A 21,188-nucleotide genomic window follows, 5' to 3' on the forward strand; every position below is an offset into this window, starting at 1 on the left:
GGTTTCAGCAATACATTAATACAGTTCATTTCATTAATAAGTCATGTAGATGTTTTGCAGACAATCCTCGCAAAAGCCAAGGGAAGAAAAGAGAATCAGATGTGCCAGTTGCAATATTCCTCCTAGGCTTATTGCCTGTGCATGTTTCATTCCATTGCCCCGGAGCATTCAAACGAAAGTCAGTTGGAAGAGCATGGTATACATCACAGCATTTCCTTGAAGTGTCAGCACATATATTTTTCACAGTCCAAACTGTTCTCAAAGGATGATATCAAGGCCATTTTTCTCATCTTTTAAAGAAGAAATAGCTTTAAGATATCTGAGTCTGGGAAATGTATGTCTTGGCATGTCATGGGCAGTGGAATTGTTTCTTTTTTTAAAAAAAAATACTCGGTTGTCATCTCACGCATGTTCTCCATCGTCTGCTATCTGAATGCAGGCTGGTAAGCTCAAGCAACATGTGCCACCCGAGTCTCCTTCTGAAGGCTTGAGCAGGTAGGTTTTGTGCTGCCCAGCTGCCCAGGGCTGAGTTTCCCACTCAGAGCCTAGCAGTGTGCCAGACACTTTGTTGCTTTCAGTGCAGGTGTGCATCTACATTTAGTTCTATTTTGTTCAACCTCAGCAAAGATCAGCTAATGTATTTCAACTAAAGAAAGCGTGATATTTGTTACGGCTATGATTGTATTGTACTGCTGCACTGTAAACCTCTTTGCAGCCTACTGAATTTGCAAAAGAAAAGGTGAAATCTTGTCAAGGGTTCTGTGATGTTCTGAGCGTGGTTAGTAGAGAACATGCTCAGCAGCATCTTGAGATGGTTTGAATTACAGTCCTGTGTCCATCCATCTGCTCAAGAAACAGTTTAGAGGGGAGAGGTGGAAGGTTAGTTTCAGTTGCCAGACTTGTATTTTTTGTGTGTGTGTCAGACCCAAAGCTAGAGGAGTTTCTCAAGCTGAAGGGCCTTTATGATTACATGCATCCTCATTGCATTTTGGTCCACCAGAGTGAAAATTTATGATTTCTTGTTTATTCTAATGCCAAGAATATACCAGGTGATTTGCACAGGTAAGGAAGTACACGCTTTCTGCAATAAAAAATAGAGAATAACTTGTTCTCAAAAGACTTACATCATCTTTAAATCTTCAAAAACCACACAGAAAACATTGTGGATGTGGAAACTGAGAGATTACTTCACTCTAACTGAACCCAGAAATTTTACTCTCAGCCTACCTGTAATAAAATTATTACTTACTCTAGAACTAAAGATTGACATGCTTTAAGGAGCTACTAACTGGTGACTACAGGTTAAATTGTGTCTTCTTACGACAGAAAAGAATGCAGTCACTAGTATTGATACTTTTAAAATGGAAATATTGCATTAGTTTGCTCATTAAAGGAAGTTAAGTAATGCTAATTATTCACAGGATTTTCCATATATACATACAAGAGATCAGATGAAATATAAGCGAGCATACAGTATTTACATGAATATAAGATTAAATTATAAATTTATACATTTTCATATTATATTTCTGGATCTGAACATGAGGAGGATGAATTGGTATCAGTGGTTACTTGTGTAGCTCGTGGGTAACGCTGATCACCAAGATAGAATTAAACATATGGTTTGTTTTGGGGGGTTTTTTGTTATTTGGTGTTGTTTTTTTTTTTTTTACAGAGGCGTTCAGACAGATTTGTCCGTTTGGAATTGGCATCCTTGTTGGACCTGGTGACGCGAGACTGGGTAAGTGCCTGAACTGCACGATGCTGCTGTTGCATCAGTATGCCATCTTCTACCCATAACCCATTCTCCCTTTCAATTGAGAATAACACCTCTGCAACTATTTCCAAAAGCCATGAATTGTGGAAACTTCTATACATTTTTTTTTCAATTATTTATACCAATTTTAAATTCAAGCTTGAATATGTCATATCAGAAATTAAACTTCTTTTAGAGTAGCATATTTGGCTTTTTAATTTATGCTGAGCAGACTTGCTAGGAAACTTATGTAGGATCTAGAGAATGGATCACATAGCATACCTGTCTTTTCTTATACAATATATGTAGCCTGTTTACAGTAAATGGTTTTAATCCTCCAGAAGTGCAAACTGCAGTTTCCCAGATCCCTTCAGTACATTCTGTTCTCTCCCAAGACAAACAGCACTTCAGCCTTATTGGCAAAAGTTTTCATTTAAGGAGCGCTGGATGACTACTGCTTTTCATATCTCCTCCTCTCCCTGTAGCCCCAGTTGGAGAGGTTTTTAATCTGACATTTAGAATCAGTTTCTTTTCTGCATTCTGAAAGCTGGCCTGCAAGACAAATTCTGTGCCCTTGTCCTAATATATCAAAATTCAAATATTAGTATTTTTTTGTGATCCCAGGAATATTTCTCGCCAGAACGCTTGTTCTTTGAGAGAAGTCTAAAAGCACATGAAGTCAATTGCACTTACTGTGTTATTTGTATTTCTGGTTAAGATGTGGATGAGTGCCTTGATCCAGATAACTGTAAATTTGGGCAGTGTATCAACACAGATGGATCTTTCCGCTGTGAATGTCCATATGGTTACATCCTGCAAGGAGCTCAATGTGTGGGTAAGTATAGCTGCTTCATATTCCATTCATATTCCTGAATTGCTAAGTATGGCATTAAGGAGTAGTGGGGTTATATTATTCTAATGTGGAGTCTCCATCCCCACTGGTGCTTAAAACCTGCCAGGGCAGGGCGGGAGCAGTCTGCTCCAAGCTGGTCCTGCTCTGGCTGAGTGTTTGGTCCAGATAACCTGTAGCGAACTCAAATTATGCTAGGACTCTGTGACTCTTAATTCAATAACTTAAGTGAGTTCCTGGATTTTGTATTTTTGTATTTTTTGGTTGTACATCAACAATGTAGATTTTATAGCTTTTTGGTTGAGTATAACCGTGTATTCTTGCTTTGATTTAACTGCTTGCAGATACTGATGAATGCGCTGTTGGAAACCCGTGTGGAAATGGAACTTGCAGGAATGTAGTGGGAGGTTTTGAATGCACCTGCGTTGAGGGATTTGAGCCTGGACCGATGATGACCTGTGAAGGTGAGACTCCCATGTGTTAAGCACTGTCATTGTAGTTGTGTGCTGAAACAGTTTCCTGATTTCGGAAACAATTGAGGAGAGTAAAGCAGCTTAAAAAGACAAATATGGACATTTAGAACAACGCATCTTTATCTCAAACAGAAAAATAAGTTCCTCCTTCCTCTATCCACCTTGAACTGTGGTACCTTTTTCTAGCTGGAGACTGGGTGAACAGGCCTTCAGGGAGTATCTGCTAAGGGACTGCCCAGAGAGGAGTATGTTGGGGTACAGTCTCTCTAGAACAGTCCCCAGAAATGCTGTTTATTGTGTGTATGGTTTTTGCTTACCTCCTAGACAACCCTTGAGTGAAGAGAGTCACTGTGGATGATGAAAATATAAAATGGGCTGCTTGGGTTTGTTAGGGAACAAAACAGAAGATATAAATACAGTACTAGACAATTACCATGGTACCCCTATGTTGAATATTTCTCATGTTTTGGTCTCTCATTTCAAAAATAAACATTTGAAAATGCACAAAGAAGGGAAGAGTAAGGAAGATCAGAATTATAGAGGGGACATGTAGAAAATTAATTAGACGAGAATTTTTCAGTGTGGAAAATGTGTTTGAGGAGATACATGATTCAAATTTATAAAGTCATAAGTGGTAAAGGTGCCAAAAATAGAGGGAACATGTTAGACAAACCAAAGCAAACATTTTTATATGCATAGTACTTACTTAAGTTGTGGAACTCTTCGCTGCAGAACATTAGTGAGGCCACAAGTATAAATTGACCCAGAAAGAGATTGTACAAATTTATGTGGGAATCCATCAGTGGAAATTAAGCTTGATAGTTTGGTTGTGGCTTTTGGCTGTGGAAGTCCTTAAACTGAGAGGCTGTATCAGGGGAAAGATCTCTGCATACATGGTATGGGTTTTTTTAATACTCTTCTCCTCCTGTTACAACCAGAGAGAGGAGAATGTCCTAGGACATTCTAACACTTTCTTCTGACCTGACACAGCTGTTCTTAAATTATCTGCCACAATCTGTTTGTTTGCAAGCCCATACAAAAGAATGCTTCTATTTTTGCATCAGCTTGCATTAGTTTTATATACAGTTAGAGCTTCATTCACTTCCCTGTGGAATTTGGGTGAAAGCTCAAATTGCAGAGGAGGAGTTAGCAGAGTGCATAAACATCATTATATAGCAGTAATTACTCAAGTAGCCCAGAGCCTATGTAAATGCACTTCAAAATAATGTTTCTAGTAAGGATATTGTTTTATGGAATTCAGTGTACGAAGCAACTGAATTAGTGCATCTAAAATTTAAAAATAACCAGTCATAAAAACTGAGCCTAGATGTGGAAAAGATACAGTTTTAACTCAGACAGTATTTTGGCAGCATGGATCTGGAAATTACTTCCATTGGCTGCTTGCCGTTGAAGATATTGAAACTTCAGGTAGCTGTGCAAACATCCTGGCACATCTGGTGCCTGCTCCTACACAGAAATCCATAATGAGTATAACCATGGGTCCCCAACTATTAAAATTTGGCCCTCAGTAAACTGGGATCTGTGGTATCGCCCGTACCTAAAACCTATACAGTCAAGTCTGCTGAGTTTTACAAAAGCATGTTTCACTTCCCCCATGGTCTTTGTCGCTCCAAATCCAGATGTCAACGAGTGCATTCAGAACCCTCTACTCTGCGCTTTCCGCTGCGTGAACACTTTTGGATCCTATGAATGCAAATGCCCCACGGGATACGTTCTGCGAGAGGACCGGAGAATGTGCAGAGGTAAAGCTCCTACCAGACTCTTGCAGTTATGAGATAATGATTTCAAGTTCCTGCAGGGGTAGGCCTCTGACTCACTGCACTTGTTGGGCCAGAGTTTTAATCCCAGGAAGTAACTGAGTCAGAAAGAATTTGGGATTAAATTCTATGGTTTGCATTATGCAATTGATTATATTAAGTCTGCCCTGCCCATAAACTTATACATCTGCATAAAGTGAGGTCATATCAGATGATACAGTTTTGTCTTGCCCTGAAAATGGGCATTTGGGAGAAATCAATTTGCTCTAGGCTAGTATATCTTATGGTTAGTTTAGCACAATAAAATTATGTGTAGAGTTTGATTACAATTGAAATTCCAAAGTCAGAATTTACTACTGTAAATTTCCAGGATCGTCTCTCTATATAATGAAGTCTAAACCTTGTGTTTTAGATCAGAATGAGTGTGAAGAAGGAATTCACGACTGTGACTCAAAACAGATGGAGTGCAAAAACCTAATTGGCACCTATATGTGTATCTGTGGACCAGGTTATCAGCGCAGACCAGATGGGGAAGGCTGTATAGGTAAGTGACACTGAAGTGTTGAAGCTCTTGAAACACACAGTTCCTCAGCAGAGCTGAAAATTTTGGATTTCACGAAGTGTTAAGGAACTCAGAGGAAGAATTACACAACTACCTGTGTAATGGATCTACCTGTGCTATACGCACTTTGCTTCACTGTTCAGGTGTGCACACATGTCGGCAGCAAGTAGAAAATCTGGATGTGCCTGTCCTTACAATCAGTTTGTACTACTGCTGATGAATTGCTCTGAGTGAAGAAAGCAGAGAATTGGGCCCATTGCTGTAAGCTTGTTTATCTCTGTTAGCATGAATGAGAGTAGATCTGAATTGTTTTAAAACTTTGGATGGCATTCAGAAGTGCAGCTCTAACTATGAAAAATTTTGAAAACCAGTGAGGAATATATTGCAGAGAAAACATAGTAACGAAATATGTAATGTTGTGAGCTAGATGGTCATCTTTCCTCTGAAAATTGAATATGAGTGACTTTTTATTTTTTTTTTTAAAAAAAAAAGCAAGTTTAACCAGGCAGAATGCACAGCTTAAGAACTCCATGCAAACTTCTCTAACCCGCATTAATGCACTTAATGGACTTGATTTTTGTGATATCATTTCAAAAACACAGATGAGAATGAATGTCAGACCAAACCTGGGCTCTGCGAGAATGGCCGTTGTGTAAACACAGTGGGAAGTTACAGATGTGAATGCAACGAGGGATTCACTGTCAGTGACACCCAGAACGAATGCCTTGGTAAGTCATTAACACCCTAATGAACTATAACTTTGGTAGCAGAAACTGTAGTTTAGCTTAAACTTAGAAATGTATAGTGAGTAAACATACTCTTGAATTTACATGCCTTTGGGAAGGGGCCTTTTTAAGTAGGTGCCTTCCTGCAAGTTCATTCTTCCCATGCTAACCGTATGCCTGCTTCAGTCAGTCCAGTTGGGTTGACTTGCTATGAAAACTGACTGTTCAGTGGTTTCAGTCAGACAGGAATTACTCGGCCTTTTCTTTGGTCCTGATCTCAGCCAGTCTTTTTTCTCTGGGTTCAAACAGAAATGTGTGTTTTTATAAGCATAATTTAACTTGTCTTCCACCTTTTGCTAAATCTCCTGTCATCTTTGTTTCCCTTAGATGTTGTGCTCTCTTTCTTACTGCTGGTAGTCTTTCACTCTCAGTTCCACAGTCCCAGGGTGAAGTATGCCCTTTCTTTTATATTTCTGACTAAATTCCTTATATCTCATGACCCTCTGGAGGTCGTCACCATTAGGATTCTCTGTGATGCATAATTTGTCTTCCAGACAACAGGGAGGGTTACTGCTTCACTGAAGTCTTACAAAGTATGTGTCAAATCGGATCAAGCAACAGGAACTCTGTCACCAAGTCTGAATGCTGCTGTGATGGTGGCCGAGGCTGGGGGCAAAACTGTGAGGTCTGCCCCTTCCCAGGCACCGTGGCCTTCAAGAAGCTTTGCCCTCATGGCCGAGGATACATGTCTAATGGAGCAGGTACTGACTTCTATTAAAGGTCCTCTTACACAATGTCAAATTCAGTGATAAATTATAAACTCTTTTCTTTTTGCATATTTGAACGCTATGAGGTCCTAAATATTCTGGGTATCGGTTGAAATTTTCTGAAAATTTTCGTGTTGAGAGAGTATAGTCCTTTGGGAGGAGGGTGCATAGCCAAAGGCATCCACCCCAACTTGGCAGATAGTTATTTTGCATGGTGGTTGACTGACATGCACTCGAATGGGAATTTGCACTCTCGTTTGAATGTGTTGTAGGTACAGATTAAGAGCTATTTGTGTACATGAAAGCAAAGTGATGTTTGGTTTATGGAGGCTAATGTATGATCAGCTCTGGTTGTTTGCTTCCACTTAATGCTTGTTTGTTGCATTTGAAAGTTAGATTAAGGCTCCGTTCCATATTTTTCCACTTACTGTTTCTCTCTTTAATCTGTACAATATTTCATTATTTTATGTAATTTTTTTATTTTATGTACAGTGTGGATTTTTTTCATGTCAGGTCACAAGAATCTATTGAAGCTGTATAAAATCAGTTCTTGTTGCATTGTGAACTAACCCTTATTTAATTGCAGATATTGATGAGTGCAAGGTTATTCATGATGTCTGCCGTAATGGGGAGTGCATCAATGAGAGGGGATCTTATCGTTGTCATTGCAACCTTGGCTATACTACAGATATAACTGGCACTCTTTGCATAGGTAGGTTTTTCATTATGTTGTATGTATATGAAATTTATTACTTTACTAAGCGATGACTGGAAGAAGGAAATACAAACATTTTGAAAAATGGGAAAAGAAAATGTCATTTGTTAGAATGCTTTGGGGATTTTGATTTCCTTCTGATATCTCCTGAGCATTTTGAAAAACATTATCACAAATCTTGGTTGTCAGCACTGAGGTATCTGGTTTTGCTGCTTCTAGATCTGAATGAATGTAATGAGTCCCCAAAACCCTGCAATTTCATCTGCAAAAACACAGAGGGGAGCTTCCAGTGTTCGTGTCCGAAAGGGTACATCCTGCAAGAAGATGGGAGAAGCTGCAAAGGTAAAAATCAACAAAAGAATTTACTGCAGAAACACTGTGTTTCACAGGCAAATACCAATCCAAGGACATTTAAATGATGTAAATCTGTCTCCTTGATTCATGTGAGTATTTCTGTTAAAGACAGTGTAAGTGGCCTGTGCAGGATGGAGCTGGTGTTTCAGTTAGTTCTTTGATAATCTGGATGAACAGTAGATCCACAGGAATTTTTGCAGGCTGATGGCAGCTGATCTTAAAAGACTTCGTAACCAATAGTATATATAACTGGTCTTATTTTGGTAAGCATTTTTGTTTAAGTTGTGTTTTTCAGTGATAAATGTATCTTAATGGATGCCAAGATGAACAGGGTTTGCAGTGCATTGTCCAGCATCAACAGAGTTTTAACCTACCACCTCTGCAGCATGCTGAATAAGGAACAGCAGTGCAGGAGAGATTTTGAAATGTTCATTATAATTTCATTTATTTATGTATTTTGGTAGCAAAGATCTGACTGAAACCGCACAAGTTAGAGCAGCAATTCTAAACCTGGCATGGGAAATGACATTGTACTTCGTCATTAGCATTTAAATATTTCTTTTGGAGTAATAGCATGCTTCAGTGAAATACTGTTTTGCAGTTGGCCACTGCTTCTCACGAAGATGGTGACTTCCTGTTTATTGACTGCAGTGAGAGCAAACATTTATTATGTAACAGCATCTCTCCGGCAGATGAGAGTGATGTCTGCAGTGTGGACACTAGTGTAGCTCCAAAGTCCCATTCATTACATGTGGGGCTTCATGTGAGAGGAACTGGAAGCCAGCATGGAAAGTGAGACATAGATTCAAAAGGCTTTATTTGATACATTATTTATTTGCAATCACTTCTCTCCAAGTCCAGCCGAACTGTCAGATCCTCCACAGGGAACATAAGTGAAAGATGTTTTCTTGGTTTTTTTAGATCTTGATGAATGTGCAACAAAGCAGCACAACTGCCAGTTCCTTTGTGTCAACACTATTGGGGGTTTCACTTGTAAATGTCCTCCCGGATTCACTCAGCACCATACAGCCTGCATTGGTAAGTGCCGTGGGAATGTAGACACAGATCTGGGATTTATTACTGACTCTTATTCCAGAAGCAAAGTAGCAAGGAGGTGAAATCGGCTTCCTGAGAAACCAAATGGAAACATAGGCCAGGTTCTGATCCCAGTCCCATCAGAGCAGAAGATGCAAAGAGGCCCTCCCTCCTACCTTCCCTTGTTTTCATAATCTCGTCTTTGAATTTTGCACTTGCAAGAATCAGGCAGTAAAAACACCAATTTGTAATTCTTGCCTTACCCTTTCTTACCCTTTGAGCAAAAAACCAGTTATATTTCTGTTCTTGTAGTTCAGTTCTTGTAGGACCTGCATTAGAGATCGTGTCAAGGCTTCTTTAAACAATAAGCATGAAACATACATTTCTGCAGTTGTCCTTTAAACACATACCCATTATGTCTGTGGAAATGTTCAACAAAACTGCTTCCTGCAAAACACGCTTTCTGCTCTGCAAGTTGGATCCTGATTGTGGCAGTCTGATAATCCTGTGGTATTGGTGTGAATTTGGGGGTGTTTGAAGACTAGAACATCAAACTCCATATTCTTGGTGAAGAAAAGGAGTGTTTCCCTCCCCATAGCTCTTGTCATCTTTTCAAATGAAAAGAAGGTAATGTAAGCTCTCCTTCTGTAGTGCAAAGTAAAAAAATGGAGAGGGGAGTACAACAGCTACATTACTGATGTTGCTTTACCTCTCGTCACGAGTTGTTCATTGTCGGCATTGCTAAATGATCATCTTCACAACAAGGAATAAAAAGTAACATTCAGGTTTTGGTTTCCTTCAGATAATAATGAGTGTGCTACTGAAATCAATTTATGTGGGGCGAAGGGCATTTGCCAGAATACACCAGGAAGTTTTGTTTGTGAGTGTCAACGTGGCTTCTCACTCGATCAAACTGGGCTTAGCTGTGAAGGTAGGTACAACACACAGCACATTTGACCTGGCCTCCTCTTGCTTTCCTTCATCTTCCCTCAGCCGTACTGTCATCCAAGCAGGGACCTATGGAGTATGTACCAAAACCTATGGAGTAAGCATGTGTAGATTGAAGGGGTGTGGGGTATAGAAGTTTAGCAAAAGGGCAGTATTTCTGTCCATGGGCCTGAATAAATATATTGCAGGATGCTAAAGAGCTGGACAGATATTTTCTGAGGAGAATTCAGTTTAGCCTGGAATGTTTTAGTTTAAGCATCGTAAGTTCAGCAAAATTCTGTTGAATCCTGCATGGATTTCTGAGGGACTCACCAAGGACAGGAAGCCTTGCATCTCCAAGGTGACCTGCTAAAGAGAGAGTTCAAGGGCTGCAGACTTTTTTCCTCTGGGTCCCTAGAGCCTCTAGAGCCTTCTCCTGGGGTAGAGTTTGGTCTGCTTTGAAACGAGATGTCCTGGGATTCCTGGGTTGGATGCTTGGGTAAAGGCAAGGTACTGTCTGCTGTGGAGCTGGGAGCCTTAGGAAAGCCTTGGGGGTCCCATATACAAATGGCTTTCTGCTCTCTGCTCCATAGCAGAATGCAAAAACCCTGAAAATTGTGACTGAATTTGAGCTTTCAGTGGTTTTCAGCTCCAAGTTACTTGCTGTGGAGTCAGAAATCCCAACCTGAAAACCCCAAAGTGGTCTCCCAGCACTGGTCAGGTTTTTGGAAGATCCTGAAATATCCCTCTCTATATATGATAAATGAATATATATGATTATTTGTAACATACTTTTCAAATATAGCATAATTTGAGCTTCTCTCCCAAAACTCAGAGTGTATCTCACTTTTTTAGATGTTGATGAATGTGATGGAAACCACCGGTGTCAGCATGGCTGCCAAAATATAATTGGAGGATACAGGTGTAGCTGTCCACAGGGATATCTCCAGCATTACCAATGGAACCAATGTGTTGGCAAGTCACTCTTTTTTAAATTCATACATTAAAATGCACGTTACCTTTGTTAGCAGCAAGAAGTGAAGCGCAATGGTGCAGTTTGCCGTATTTTCTTCTTCTGATTGTAATTTAGTAAGTTCAGCGGAGTTTCATTACAAATGTGCGCTCCTGTGAAAGGCAAAGTGGACAAGAAGCACCCAGCAGCCTGTGTCCTGGTTCAACAAGTGTTTAAGCACAAAATTATCCTTCAGAGTGCTAGAAGTTGTATTGACTTGGAGGGAACTTGAGTTACTCATGTATTTTGTGGTCTGAACAAAGGAAGTCTTACTCAGCCATGCAACAGTCTCTGCTCAGACACAGGTCCTTGTCTGAGAGCTGATGGTGGGTTGAACCTGGCAGACTTAGAACCACAAGTTTGGATTGTTAAATTGTAAAATGAAACTTCTGGCCCAAAGCATCTAAAACTCTATTAAAATCTTGCTTGATCTGTGCTTTTATCATTCTTACAACACCTACAAGGCGGCTGCTGTGTTTAAGCCTTTTCTCTGTACAGAGTTAACCACTTGTCATATTCGAGCAAAGCTGCTGCTATCTGTCTAAAGATGTTTTCTTGCAGCTTTGGGATACAGTTTATAACAAGTGCTTACAGGACAATTTTGGTTGTAAATAACAAATGCTAGTGCTCTTTATTTATGTTAAGAATTAAATACACTGGTGAATTAAAATGCTTATTTCTTCCCTATCTAAACTTTGGTTCTACCCCAAGTCCCTGAGCCCTTGTAGATGGGGCTGCGTGTGCAGAGCACTGGTGCTGCATAGGACTTGAGCAGACAGAAGTGGGTCCTCTGCAGAAGTCATGGGAAAAGTCTCTGTACATTTCAGCAGTGTAGCACGTAGCATATTCAGACAAGAGGAACATGAATCTTTTTTCCTCTAGTGACAATAATGTGCGTTTTTAGTCACGTTTAATGGGCTTCATACAAGCTAGTCTTGTGTGGATACCCGGAGATGTTTGATGACCTCTTTGAGAATAAAGGGCTTCATAACTCTTTGTTTGGCTTTCTTTGCTTTCAGAAACATAAAAATGCCTTTGGTTGTTATCACTGTGGTGCTCTAGGGTGGTCTCTGCTTTTAATTATGCTTACCAAACCTCCTGACATTTTATGCAGTCCTTGCTGTGACGTTTGCTTGTGCTCCAGTACTCTACGCCTGTAACATACAAGAGAACAAGGAGGGAGTACAAACTTCTGGTGGTTTTGAATATTAATTAAACTAGCAGAGCTTAGGGTTAAATTAGATTTTAATCTGCAGGAGGGTAAAATAAAAAAACAGCACTGCCATGTCTGGCTGCTGGAGGACATTGTGGAATCTGAAAAAGTGCAGCTCTCAGTTTTGCAAAACATCTTGGCTGTTTCCAAGTCTTCCTGGGTGATAGCATTTAACTAAGTGTATTTCCAAACCAGATGTACACTGTTATTCCAGCTTTTGAGCCCATTGACTACTGTTTAGATTTTATACAGGGAATATCAGTTTCAAAATGCACAAGCACTGGTATTTCCCCTACTGAAAGAAAGGCTTCAACCTTGGCACCACAAATACTGATCACCAGAAACTTCACTACGCAAAATTACACTGAGAGCCACAACTGGGGAAAGACTCAGCTAGCACTTCCACCTTCTTGGACATGGGGCAGTCCAGGCAGCAACCCAAAACTGCAGGGAAGGAGGCTTTGGTTTCCTCTGTCCTCATGGCATCTTCCTGCTGAAGCTGGGCATGACAGAGCTGCATGTTGCAGAGCACAGGAGAGCAAGACTGGTGCCTGACAGCATGCCTCGCGCAGAGTCCGAGGGTCCCGTAACTGGTTTTTTCACTTTTCTTCATATTTTTATTTCCAACAATCACCTAAAATAAGGAAACTAACCTCACTAGTGTCCACACCCTTGCTTCTGTGGAGTGAGGCGAAGTGAGCGTATCTCCTCTTGGTGCAGTAACTTTCTGTGGTCCAAATGTGCATTTATGATGTTGATATAATTGCTGTTAGGTATGACAAATATTGAAACATTGCTCTAAGTTAATGGCAAAACTCCTACAGGCCTTGATGACAATAGAAGTCAGCCTCAGGTTTTAATACCTTGTTCACATTGTAACGTCTGTAACTGTATATGCTTAAGATATTTATCTAGATCTCCTGGGTGTACCACAGGGGAAGAATTCATGTAGTAGGTTTTTCTGTGACAATTCCTTCATATTCCTTGGCAATCCCAACTCTGCAAACAGTTTGTGTCTTTTTTAGCTTATTTAATGAAGTGTTCAGGACTTTTGATGTTACTGCATATTTAGATAATCACTGAAGAATGCTTTGGTTCCTCCCTTGTCTTGTGCTGTGTGTGACTGCATCCCCTGCCCAGGCAATTCTGTAGTGCACCGTGCCATAAATCAGACTGCAAGAAGCAAAGGCATTGCTTTTAAACAAAGAACAAACAGCCACATTGTTTGGAAAAAGACAATAATGTTCTGAACTAGTACTTATTCTCCTGTAACCTGGATGCTTAGGTCAGAGATGCTGCCCTGTGCTTTACATTTCATCTATACAGTGTTCAAATGGCATTTCTTATGCACGTGCACACACACGCAATGTGCATGTGCAGTTGCTTTATCACAGAAAATGGGGAACAATAGCATTCAGAACGTTTCAAAGCAATTTGCCACATCAGACAAAAAAATTCAGACCAGCTACATTTAAAAATCAGTTAAAAAACTATTTACAGTAAACAAGCCTGAACTGACCTCGAACTCCTACAGTGCTGCACTTGGGAAGTTTGGAAAAGGGCTGGCTCAGAGTGTGGCAGTCTTTTGTATCTACAGCTGCTTTTATTTTTACTTTACTACTTGTTCCTGTACCTTACCTGTACCTCCTATTTAAATGTGAATGTGTAGGGAGGGATTTTCAGTGCCTGGAAAAGGTGTCAGAGCTTGATTCCTTACTATTTTTCCTTTAATGTTGAATAGCATCATGAACATGGGATTACTGGACCAGATTGTTGGCTGTACGAAGTCTTATTCTTCTCAGTTGTTTCTGGAACAAAAAAAAAAGTTGCCTCCTCTGCTTTTCTGCTCTCCAGAGCATGAGCTGACATGGCATGAAACATCTTCTGTAGAGTAGCCCAAATGTTGCTCTGTTGTATGGTTGTACTCATCTCCTAGTGACTGCTGCCCTAGCCAAGGGTGGGGCCAAGCCCTGTTCTCCGTTTCTGTCCGTCTGATGTGGCAGCATGTTTAGCAACAGTCAGGCACGACCCTTCTGAAGGGGTAGGCTGAACTAGACCTGAGAGTAAAAGTTAATGTGGTATGTTCTGCTTCTTTTCCAGATGAAAATGAATGTCTCAGTGCACACATTTGTGGAGGAGCATCTTGCCACAATACTTTGGGAAGCTATAAATGTATGTGCCCTACCGGATTTCAGTATGAACAGTTTAGTGGAGGTTGCCAAGATATCAATGAATGCGGTTCTGCACAAGCCCCATGCAGTTATGGTTGTTCAAATACTGAAGGTGGCTATGTCTGTGGATGTCCACCTGGTTACTTCAGAATAGGACAAGGGTAAGGGATTCTCATTTTAAACTAACAGACATAAAGGGGACATAATCCGCTCCCTTCTCTGTAGTGTGGAGCAGCAGAACCAGGGGGATTGTCACCAGTGGAAGAGGGATAGGATTGTGGAGGTGCTCAAGAGTTGGATGCACCTGCTGATTTTGGAGATGAGGGAGGGGAAAAGTAACCAAGGGAAGGGAGCAATGTGGTTTTAATGCTTAATGAAATTTGGTCAGGGCTACCAGGTTCAATCATCTCTTTTAAGCTACTGCTTGCACCTCTCCTGCATACCCTGCAGCTAGCCAAGTTCTCTGAGCTTGTCACTTGGGAGCTTACACCCCTCACTGTGATTTGTGGTGTATCACTTGTCTCCTTTAAAAAAAAAATAAATAATAACACCCCCTGCCAGCTCCAAAGACAAATGATGTTATAAAAGTGGCTTCACCCACTGGTTGGAATAACAATTCTGTATGCTCTAATGTTCTTGTATGTTCCATATTCTTCTGTGTTCCAAAGTAATCATTTTTTGAATAAATGTCTGCTTTATCAGGAAAAACAATTTTCACTTGCCCCAGTGGGAGTGTTAGGGCTGTGCATCATGTAGGACCAAGCAACTCAAATGAAAAGCAGCAAGATTGTGGCTTAAATTTTAAAGTGACTAAAAGCTTTGGGATACATCATGAAAGACCTCACTTTTCAGATTTCTCAGCAGTTTCTGAAAATTGGTCTTATTTTATGTGTTCCAGGTTGGATGGCAGAAATTACTAACAACTTCTCAGAGCTTAAGCCTTGTGTTTTTAAAAACTGTTAAATATAGGCAGGTCTCTCTTAGGCAAAGCCTCATGGAGCCACGTTCTTGAAATCGGAGGTAGCTGCTTTGTGATTCAGTGAGAATTTTGCCTGTTGACTTCAGCAGAAATTTTTCCTAGGAAATGAGTGCAACATAATTGCCTTATTATTTGTATTCACAGTCCCCCAAATTCAGCTTTTGATAAGATCTATGTCTCATTGGAATTAATTTTGAATTTCTTTCTTCCTCAGACACTGTGTTTCTGGAGTGGGGTTAGGCAAAGGTCAAGGACAAGAGCTTTCACTCAGTGGAGAAGTAGATGACAACTCCCTCTCTCCAGAAGCTTGTTATGAATGTAAAATCAATGGCTATCCCAAGAGAGGAAGGAAGCGCAGAAGCACTAATGAAACTGCAAATGAAGCAGAGGTAATTGACTCTTTTTGGGGGAAAGGGTTTGCGGTTGTCTTGTGAAAGCCAGTCTGAGAAGGAGGTGTGCCAAGACACAATCCCACAGGAAAAATCCCACACCCCAAACAAAGTAGACCAAAGAGCTGGTGTTGGATGTCAAGCAGTCTGTGTGGGGGCTTTCTGAAGTTGTTCGCTGTCATTAGGCAGAGGTCATCCTCTGAAGCCCCTGCATACCTAATACCTATGTCGCATCAAACACTAAAATAAATGCCCATCCAGCTGCCTAGAGAGCAGTCCACTCACCAGCAAAGCAGGCTCTTGATGTCAGAGGATGGCAGGTATGTAAAACGTTTGTGTGACCTTGCCGCCAGAAGGGCAAGACACATTGGTTGGGATGGATGTGGACCCTGCCAGGCAGCGCCATGTTGTGTGTCTGGGGCTGGAGCCCTCTCCAAAGCAAACACAGAGCTCTGGACACGAACACCTCACCTGGAGGGAGTCCAGGGCTGCAGCCCTTCCTGGGGCTTGTCCAGACCTTTGCAGTTAGTCACCCAGGTTGCTGTCCTGGAGCCGAGGCTGCCAGCGAGGCCGCTCACAGTGCTCACCACTGGCCCAGTCAGCAGAACAGGAGGCAGAGCTTCATTTGTCATTGCTAGGAAGTTGCTGGGGACAGAGGCAGGTTTCCATTTGCCTCTGAGTGGGGTAATTGTGTCAGTGAAATGCTTATCTATTGCGATGCTCACAAAACTCCACTCCTTCCTAGCTGTTGTCATTGGCTTTTTTTTATTAACCAAATATTAATCAGTGGTTTCAGCACTTACATTTACATGAAAACTAGTCTGCTGTGCGACAAGTTTTGTCTTTCTGCAGAGCATAGGCACCTCTTTTCACTCATCCTTGGGGGAGGTATTTTCCTTTAGTTCTTAGCAAACGTTTCTCAAAAAAGCTTTAAAGTAAATCCTTCACCAAATACCCCCTGCTGGGGTTTGTTCTGAATTGTTCTCAACAGTAAGACACAAGGGGATGGAAGGTGGTTGTAATTGTTTGTTCTTCAGCTGGGCTTCCAGCACCACAGGTCCCAGTATCAGTGCAGAAGTCCTGATAGAAGCATGCTCTTGTAATTTGTGATGTTATTGTAGTTCCTCTTGCGCAAAATTCAAACTCCTTGCATTACCTAGGGAGTCCCACATGGGCTTATTTCAACTTCTTGTAATACAAAGCGAGAGTTGTCCAGTCTGGTCATCCAATCCAATGTCCAGCACAAGTCAATTGGATTTAAACCTTATTGTTCACATTAATTATATACAGACTTCAGCAAACTGTAAACAGCTTGTAGGAGAAGTGTCACCAAGTCCACAGTCATTTGACTTCTCACTACTTCATCCAGTCTAAGATGACAGTGATGTTACAGGTGAAGGGATCTGCCCTGACCTGGCCAGGGAAGCAGCAGGTCACGGCAGGTCTCTAGAGTGTGCAGGTATTTGTCATTCAGCTGAAAGTATGTGTCTGGGTATGCAAATGTGCGTGTTGCATTCTAAATATAACCAAGAGACACTGAACAGTCTTGTAAAAGGTGCTTAGTGTGTGGCGCTCTGCTAATACGGGAAGACAGGAGAGTGCTTTTGCCCAGGAGAGTGTGGACATTTGATTTTGGGCAGAGTGGGGTCACAAACTGTGTTTCTCCAGTGTGTTTCTGTGATTAGTGCTGGATTTGTCTCAGAGGTGACGTAGAGCTTCCCTTGCTTTCCAAATGAAAACGTTACAGCTGATGTCCTGTCTGAAATGTTATCATTCTGCCGCTGCAGCGCAACTCATGCACAGGGGACTCGGGGAGCCCACTTACCATCACTTGGAGGTGAGGGGTGATGCTGCTTTTCCAGCACCCCGCTGCACCCATGGGCCATCCCGGCTCCACACCTAAACAAAGCGAATTTTGCAAAGCAGAAAACTGCCACCCAAATGACGTGCCTCCCCCACAGACTCTGCTCTCTTCTTCACATTGTTGTTCACATTAGCTTGTGGTTCCCCTGATAAGAGCAGGAGTCTGCCTTTGCCGCTCTCTTTGTAAGGAGGCTGGTCATGGACTCCGAGCACGGAGAGGCTTTGTTTGTCAGGCAGCGGGACCCGATGCAAAAACTTTCAGTCCCTGTCTCAGGCTCCCGTTACCCACGCAGGGACAGTGACAAAGACCATACTTCATCCTGACAAGTCCTAAGCCCATAATAGTGGATTTGACAGCTGGTATTACAGAACCTCCTTTTAGAAATTATTTAATTAATAATGAATAAGCTGGGTAAGAAATACATACACATAGGTGCATGTGAAACGCGCTCTGACAAAGCCAACTAACATCGTTTGTTCTTGTGCAGGATCAGCAAGCGCTGGAGCCGCCAATCAGTCTCGCCAGCTGGGATATTGAGAAAGCAGCAGTCTTCTCCATCAACATCTCGGATCTCAGTAACAAAGATCGCATCCTGGAACTGCTTCCTGCCCTCACAACACTGACAAACCATAACCGATATTTAATTGACTCCGGAAATGAAGACGGTTTCTTTAGAATCAATAAGAAGGACGGGATAAGTTACCTTCATTTCACAAAGAAGAAGCCAGTGCCTGGAAACTATTCATTACAAATCAGTAGTATTCCACTCTATAAAAAGAAGGAACTTAACCAGCTTGAAGAGAAACATGACAAAGACTACCTCAGTGGTGAGCTGGGAGATAACCTGAAAATGAAAATTCAGATATTGCTTCATTAATTCATCAACCAAAGACCAAATAATTAAACCAAAGATAGATAGGTAGGACTGAATATTCCTCCCAATCAGATTCTCCATATCACAGGTACAATCTTACATGAGTACATTTGTATGAACGAGCACTATTATATTATTACATAAACAAGGTACAGGATGAATACCCTAGCTCAAAACAACCACTTTCTCAGGCTTTTAAGTGTAGCTGAGCTACCTTGATATGTTGAATCTTGAAAACTGGGACTTTTATCATTGGAAGTTGGCCACTGATGCTGAGACACATCATCATTTCAGCAGAGGTACAAGAATGTGCTTTCAACTGATGGACAGCTCTATTTTTGTAATTCTTAAACTTCGCTTCTCCAACTACAACTTACTAGGTCAGCCATTTATGATATCCATTTGGTGCTAGTAAATTTTCAACCTAGATTTATAAATGCACTGTAATATTTACACAACTTAGAAGCCAAAATTGCCATTATTCAGTCTAAATACTTCAATCAACCAAAGTTAGCTCAGTAGTTTATCTCAGTTATGCCTATAATACATTACATGTAAATTAAGTGTGTGTATACTGTAATCATGCTATTTTTATCAATGAAGCATTTGTAAACTAGATTAATAATACCCTTAATGTGAGGGTTTGTAATGGTGCTTATAAGACCAACTACTTTAACTGTATACACAAACCTGATGATAAAGTTTCTGTGACTTGCCAAAATGCACTGAGGTCAGTAGGGACCATTAAACATTCTCAAAAGTCAGATGACAATCAGTGCCATCCTACACCATGACATTATGTAACATGTCAAGAGTACCCATAGTCATTCATATCAACAAGGGTTCAATGTCATAAATGTCACAATAAAACAGTTTTTTTTTTAGTTTATTCTGTGGCTTTGTGTTCTTGCTAAAAGTGTGATAAACTGCATTCTTACGTTTCAGGCATTGTCGATAGGGTTGGTTGTATATCTGTGTGCGCAGGTGATTTCTTCTTGAAGGTGTGCTGCTGCCATTTGTTCATTCTTCATGCAAAGGAAGAACGGAAGAAGTACAGAAACCTTCACAAACCTAAACAGCAGTGGACCTCTGTCAAATTATTGTGTGGCTCCAGAAAGCACGTTAGAACATTTCCAATGACTTGACCTGAGTAATCCTGTCAATAAGTAACTTTGGTAGCCAAAACATGCAGAAATGGATGTTAAATCATTATACCGAAAACAGATTTAATTAATTTGAAAAGTCCTGTTTGCTAAAACTGCCTTGACTTAAGATATTCCATTCTTTTACCCCCACTTCAACAGCTATTGTCAAATAATCTAAGACTGATAATGAAGGGATAACCCAATACCAAAAGCCATCACAAGTTTTGGCTGGATTTTAATATCAAATGAATTATTTGGTGATGTGGGTGTTCTTGTATACGCAAGTGCCATGGTGTATCTTTTAGCAGCAGCAGCAGAACTTTGTACTGAGGTGTGATGCTATAAAATCTGGAAGAAAAAATGAAGCAAGCGGTGTCGCTGAAACTGCTGATTGGACAGCGCTGTAGTTGATAGAGGAACATATATTGAGCTATAATAGCTTTGGAAGGGAAATGTACTGTAATAATTCACTCCAAATTGTATTATTTTCTGTAATTAGATTTCAGCTCTCTTTGATTTCTTCTGCATAACAAATATAACTATATTAAAAGGAGCTTGTGCACGGGGTTACTTTGATATTTTTAATAGACCATGTCTGGATTTTATTTATTAGTGTGCCAAAATGTTGAACAGTGTATTTTTTCCACATGTTGCGTAACTATGGCGAAATATAATCAGAGCTTTACAGTTGTAAATGGAACTCTTATTTCAGCAGGTTGGGAGTGATTTTTAAGGCCAGTGGCAGCGTGCAAGATCATATGGTTTATAGTTAAGTGTACGGTTTGGGTATTTTCTCTCCAGCCCTTAAAACACTGAGAGGAACTGAGAAGAATAATTTCAGAAAGAGCTGTCAGGACCCTGTCCAGTAGAGTTGGTTTAGCATTGAAACTGCTGTATGACACCTTATCATGCCAAAGGTTCCTTGATTGTTTTCCAGCACCCCCAGTGTTGCCTGCACAGTTCTGCAAATCACCTTTGTTGTGCTGCAGACACAAGAAATCTTGACAGCATCTCTTCTAGTGATTTAAAAATGGAAAGCCCAGTCTTGCTGTACTGATCTGCACATTAAAATCCATTTTCTTGTGCAATTATTAATCTGTCTCTTTGCAGCAGTGCCCTTTAACTGGTATGTCATTTTTGCCTGTCAGTTTTAGTTGCTGTATGTGTACAATTATTTACATTTGTTTGAATTTCTGCAGTTTCCTTAGAGTCTCAGTGAAGCACAAAGGTTGCATAATAACATTGCGTGAGACCTGCAATTAAAAAGTGGTTTGTAACCTACAGTGTGATTTAAAATAACTTCCTGTATTCGATTGGACGGCGGGATCCCAGAATGACTCTAAGCACTAGACACACTAAAGTAGAGGTCTTTCTGAATGTGTATCCTTTTGCAATTAAAGGGTATTTTTCAAATTTAAGGAAATGGTGAAATCTTTAATTATTTGAAATAACAGTGTGGCTTCCCTCCATTGCGATTGTGCATGACTCGGCATAGATGCATGCATGGATAATAAATACAGGTTTTGGTTAACAGAGTTTAACAAAGATGGCTTGTTACTGTTCATATCGAATCATTCTCTTGTTGTGTGTTGTAACAGT

General features: G+C 40.7%; 1 protein-coding gene across 1 annotated transcript in view; it reads left to right on the top strand.

The window, feature by feature from the left end:
• Positions 1 to 19,333, top strand: part of FBN1 (fibrillin 1) — a 158,424-nt gene extending 139,091 nt beyond the window's left edge. The window contains exons 51-65 of the mRNA XM_075160043.1: positions 1,676 to 1,741; positions 2,475 to 2,591; positions 2,951 to 3,070; positions 4,720 to 4,842; positions 5,270 to 5,401; positions 6,022 to 6,147; positions 6,699 to 6,905; positions 7,498 to 7,623; positions 7,846 to 7,968; positions 8,902 to 9,018; positions 9,818 to 9,946; positions 10,798 to 10,917; positions 14,268 to 14,499; positions 15,532 to 15,706; positions 18,058 to 19,333. Coding sequence (XP_075016144.1) covers positions 1,676 to 1,741; positions 2,475 to 2,591; positions 2,951 to 3,070; positions 4,720 to 4,842; positions 5,270 to 5,401; positions 6,022 to 6,147; positions 6,699 to 6,905; positions 7,498 to 7,623; positions 7,846 to 7,968; positions 8,902 to 9,018; positions 9,818 to 9,946; positions 10,798 to 10,917; positions 14,268 to 14,499; positions 15,532 to 15,706; positions 18,058 to 18,447 — 2,303 coding nt within the window. The 3' untranslated portion in view covers positions 18,448 to 19,333. The remainder of the gene's footprint in view (positions 1 to 1,675; positions 1,742 to 2,474; positions 2,592 to 2,950; positions 3,071 to 4,719; positions 4,843 to 5,269; positions 5,402 to 6,021; positions 6,148 to 6,698; positions 6,906 to 7,497; positions 7,624 to 7,845; positions 7,969 to 8,901; positions 9,019 to 9,817; positions 9,947 to 10,797; positions 10,918 to 14,267; positions 14,500 to 15,531; positions 15,707 to 18,057) is intronic.
• The last annotated feature ends 1,855 nt before the right edge of the window (positions 19,334 to 21,188 follow it).

The sequence above is a fragment of the Calonectris borealis genome, chromosome 11 (assembly GCF_964195595.1).
Source record: "Calonectris borealis chromosome 11, bCalBor7.hap1.2, whole genome shotgun sequence".
Lineage (NCBI taxonomy): Eukaryota > Metazoa > Chordata > Aves > Procellariiformes > Procellariidae > Calonectris > Calonectris borealis.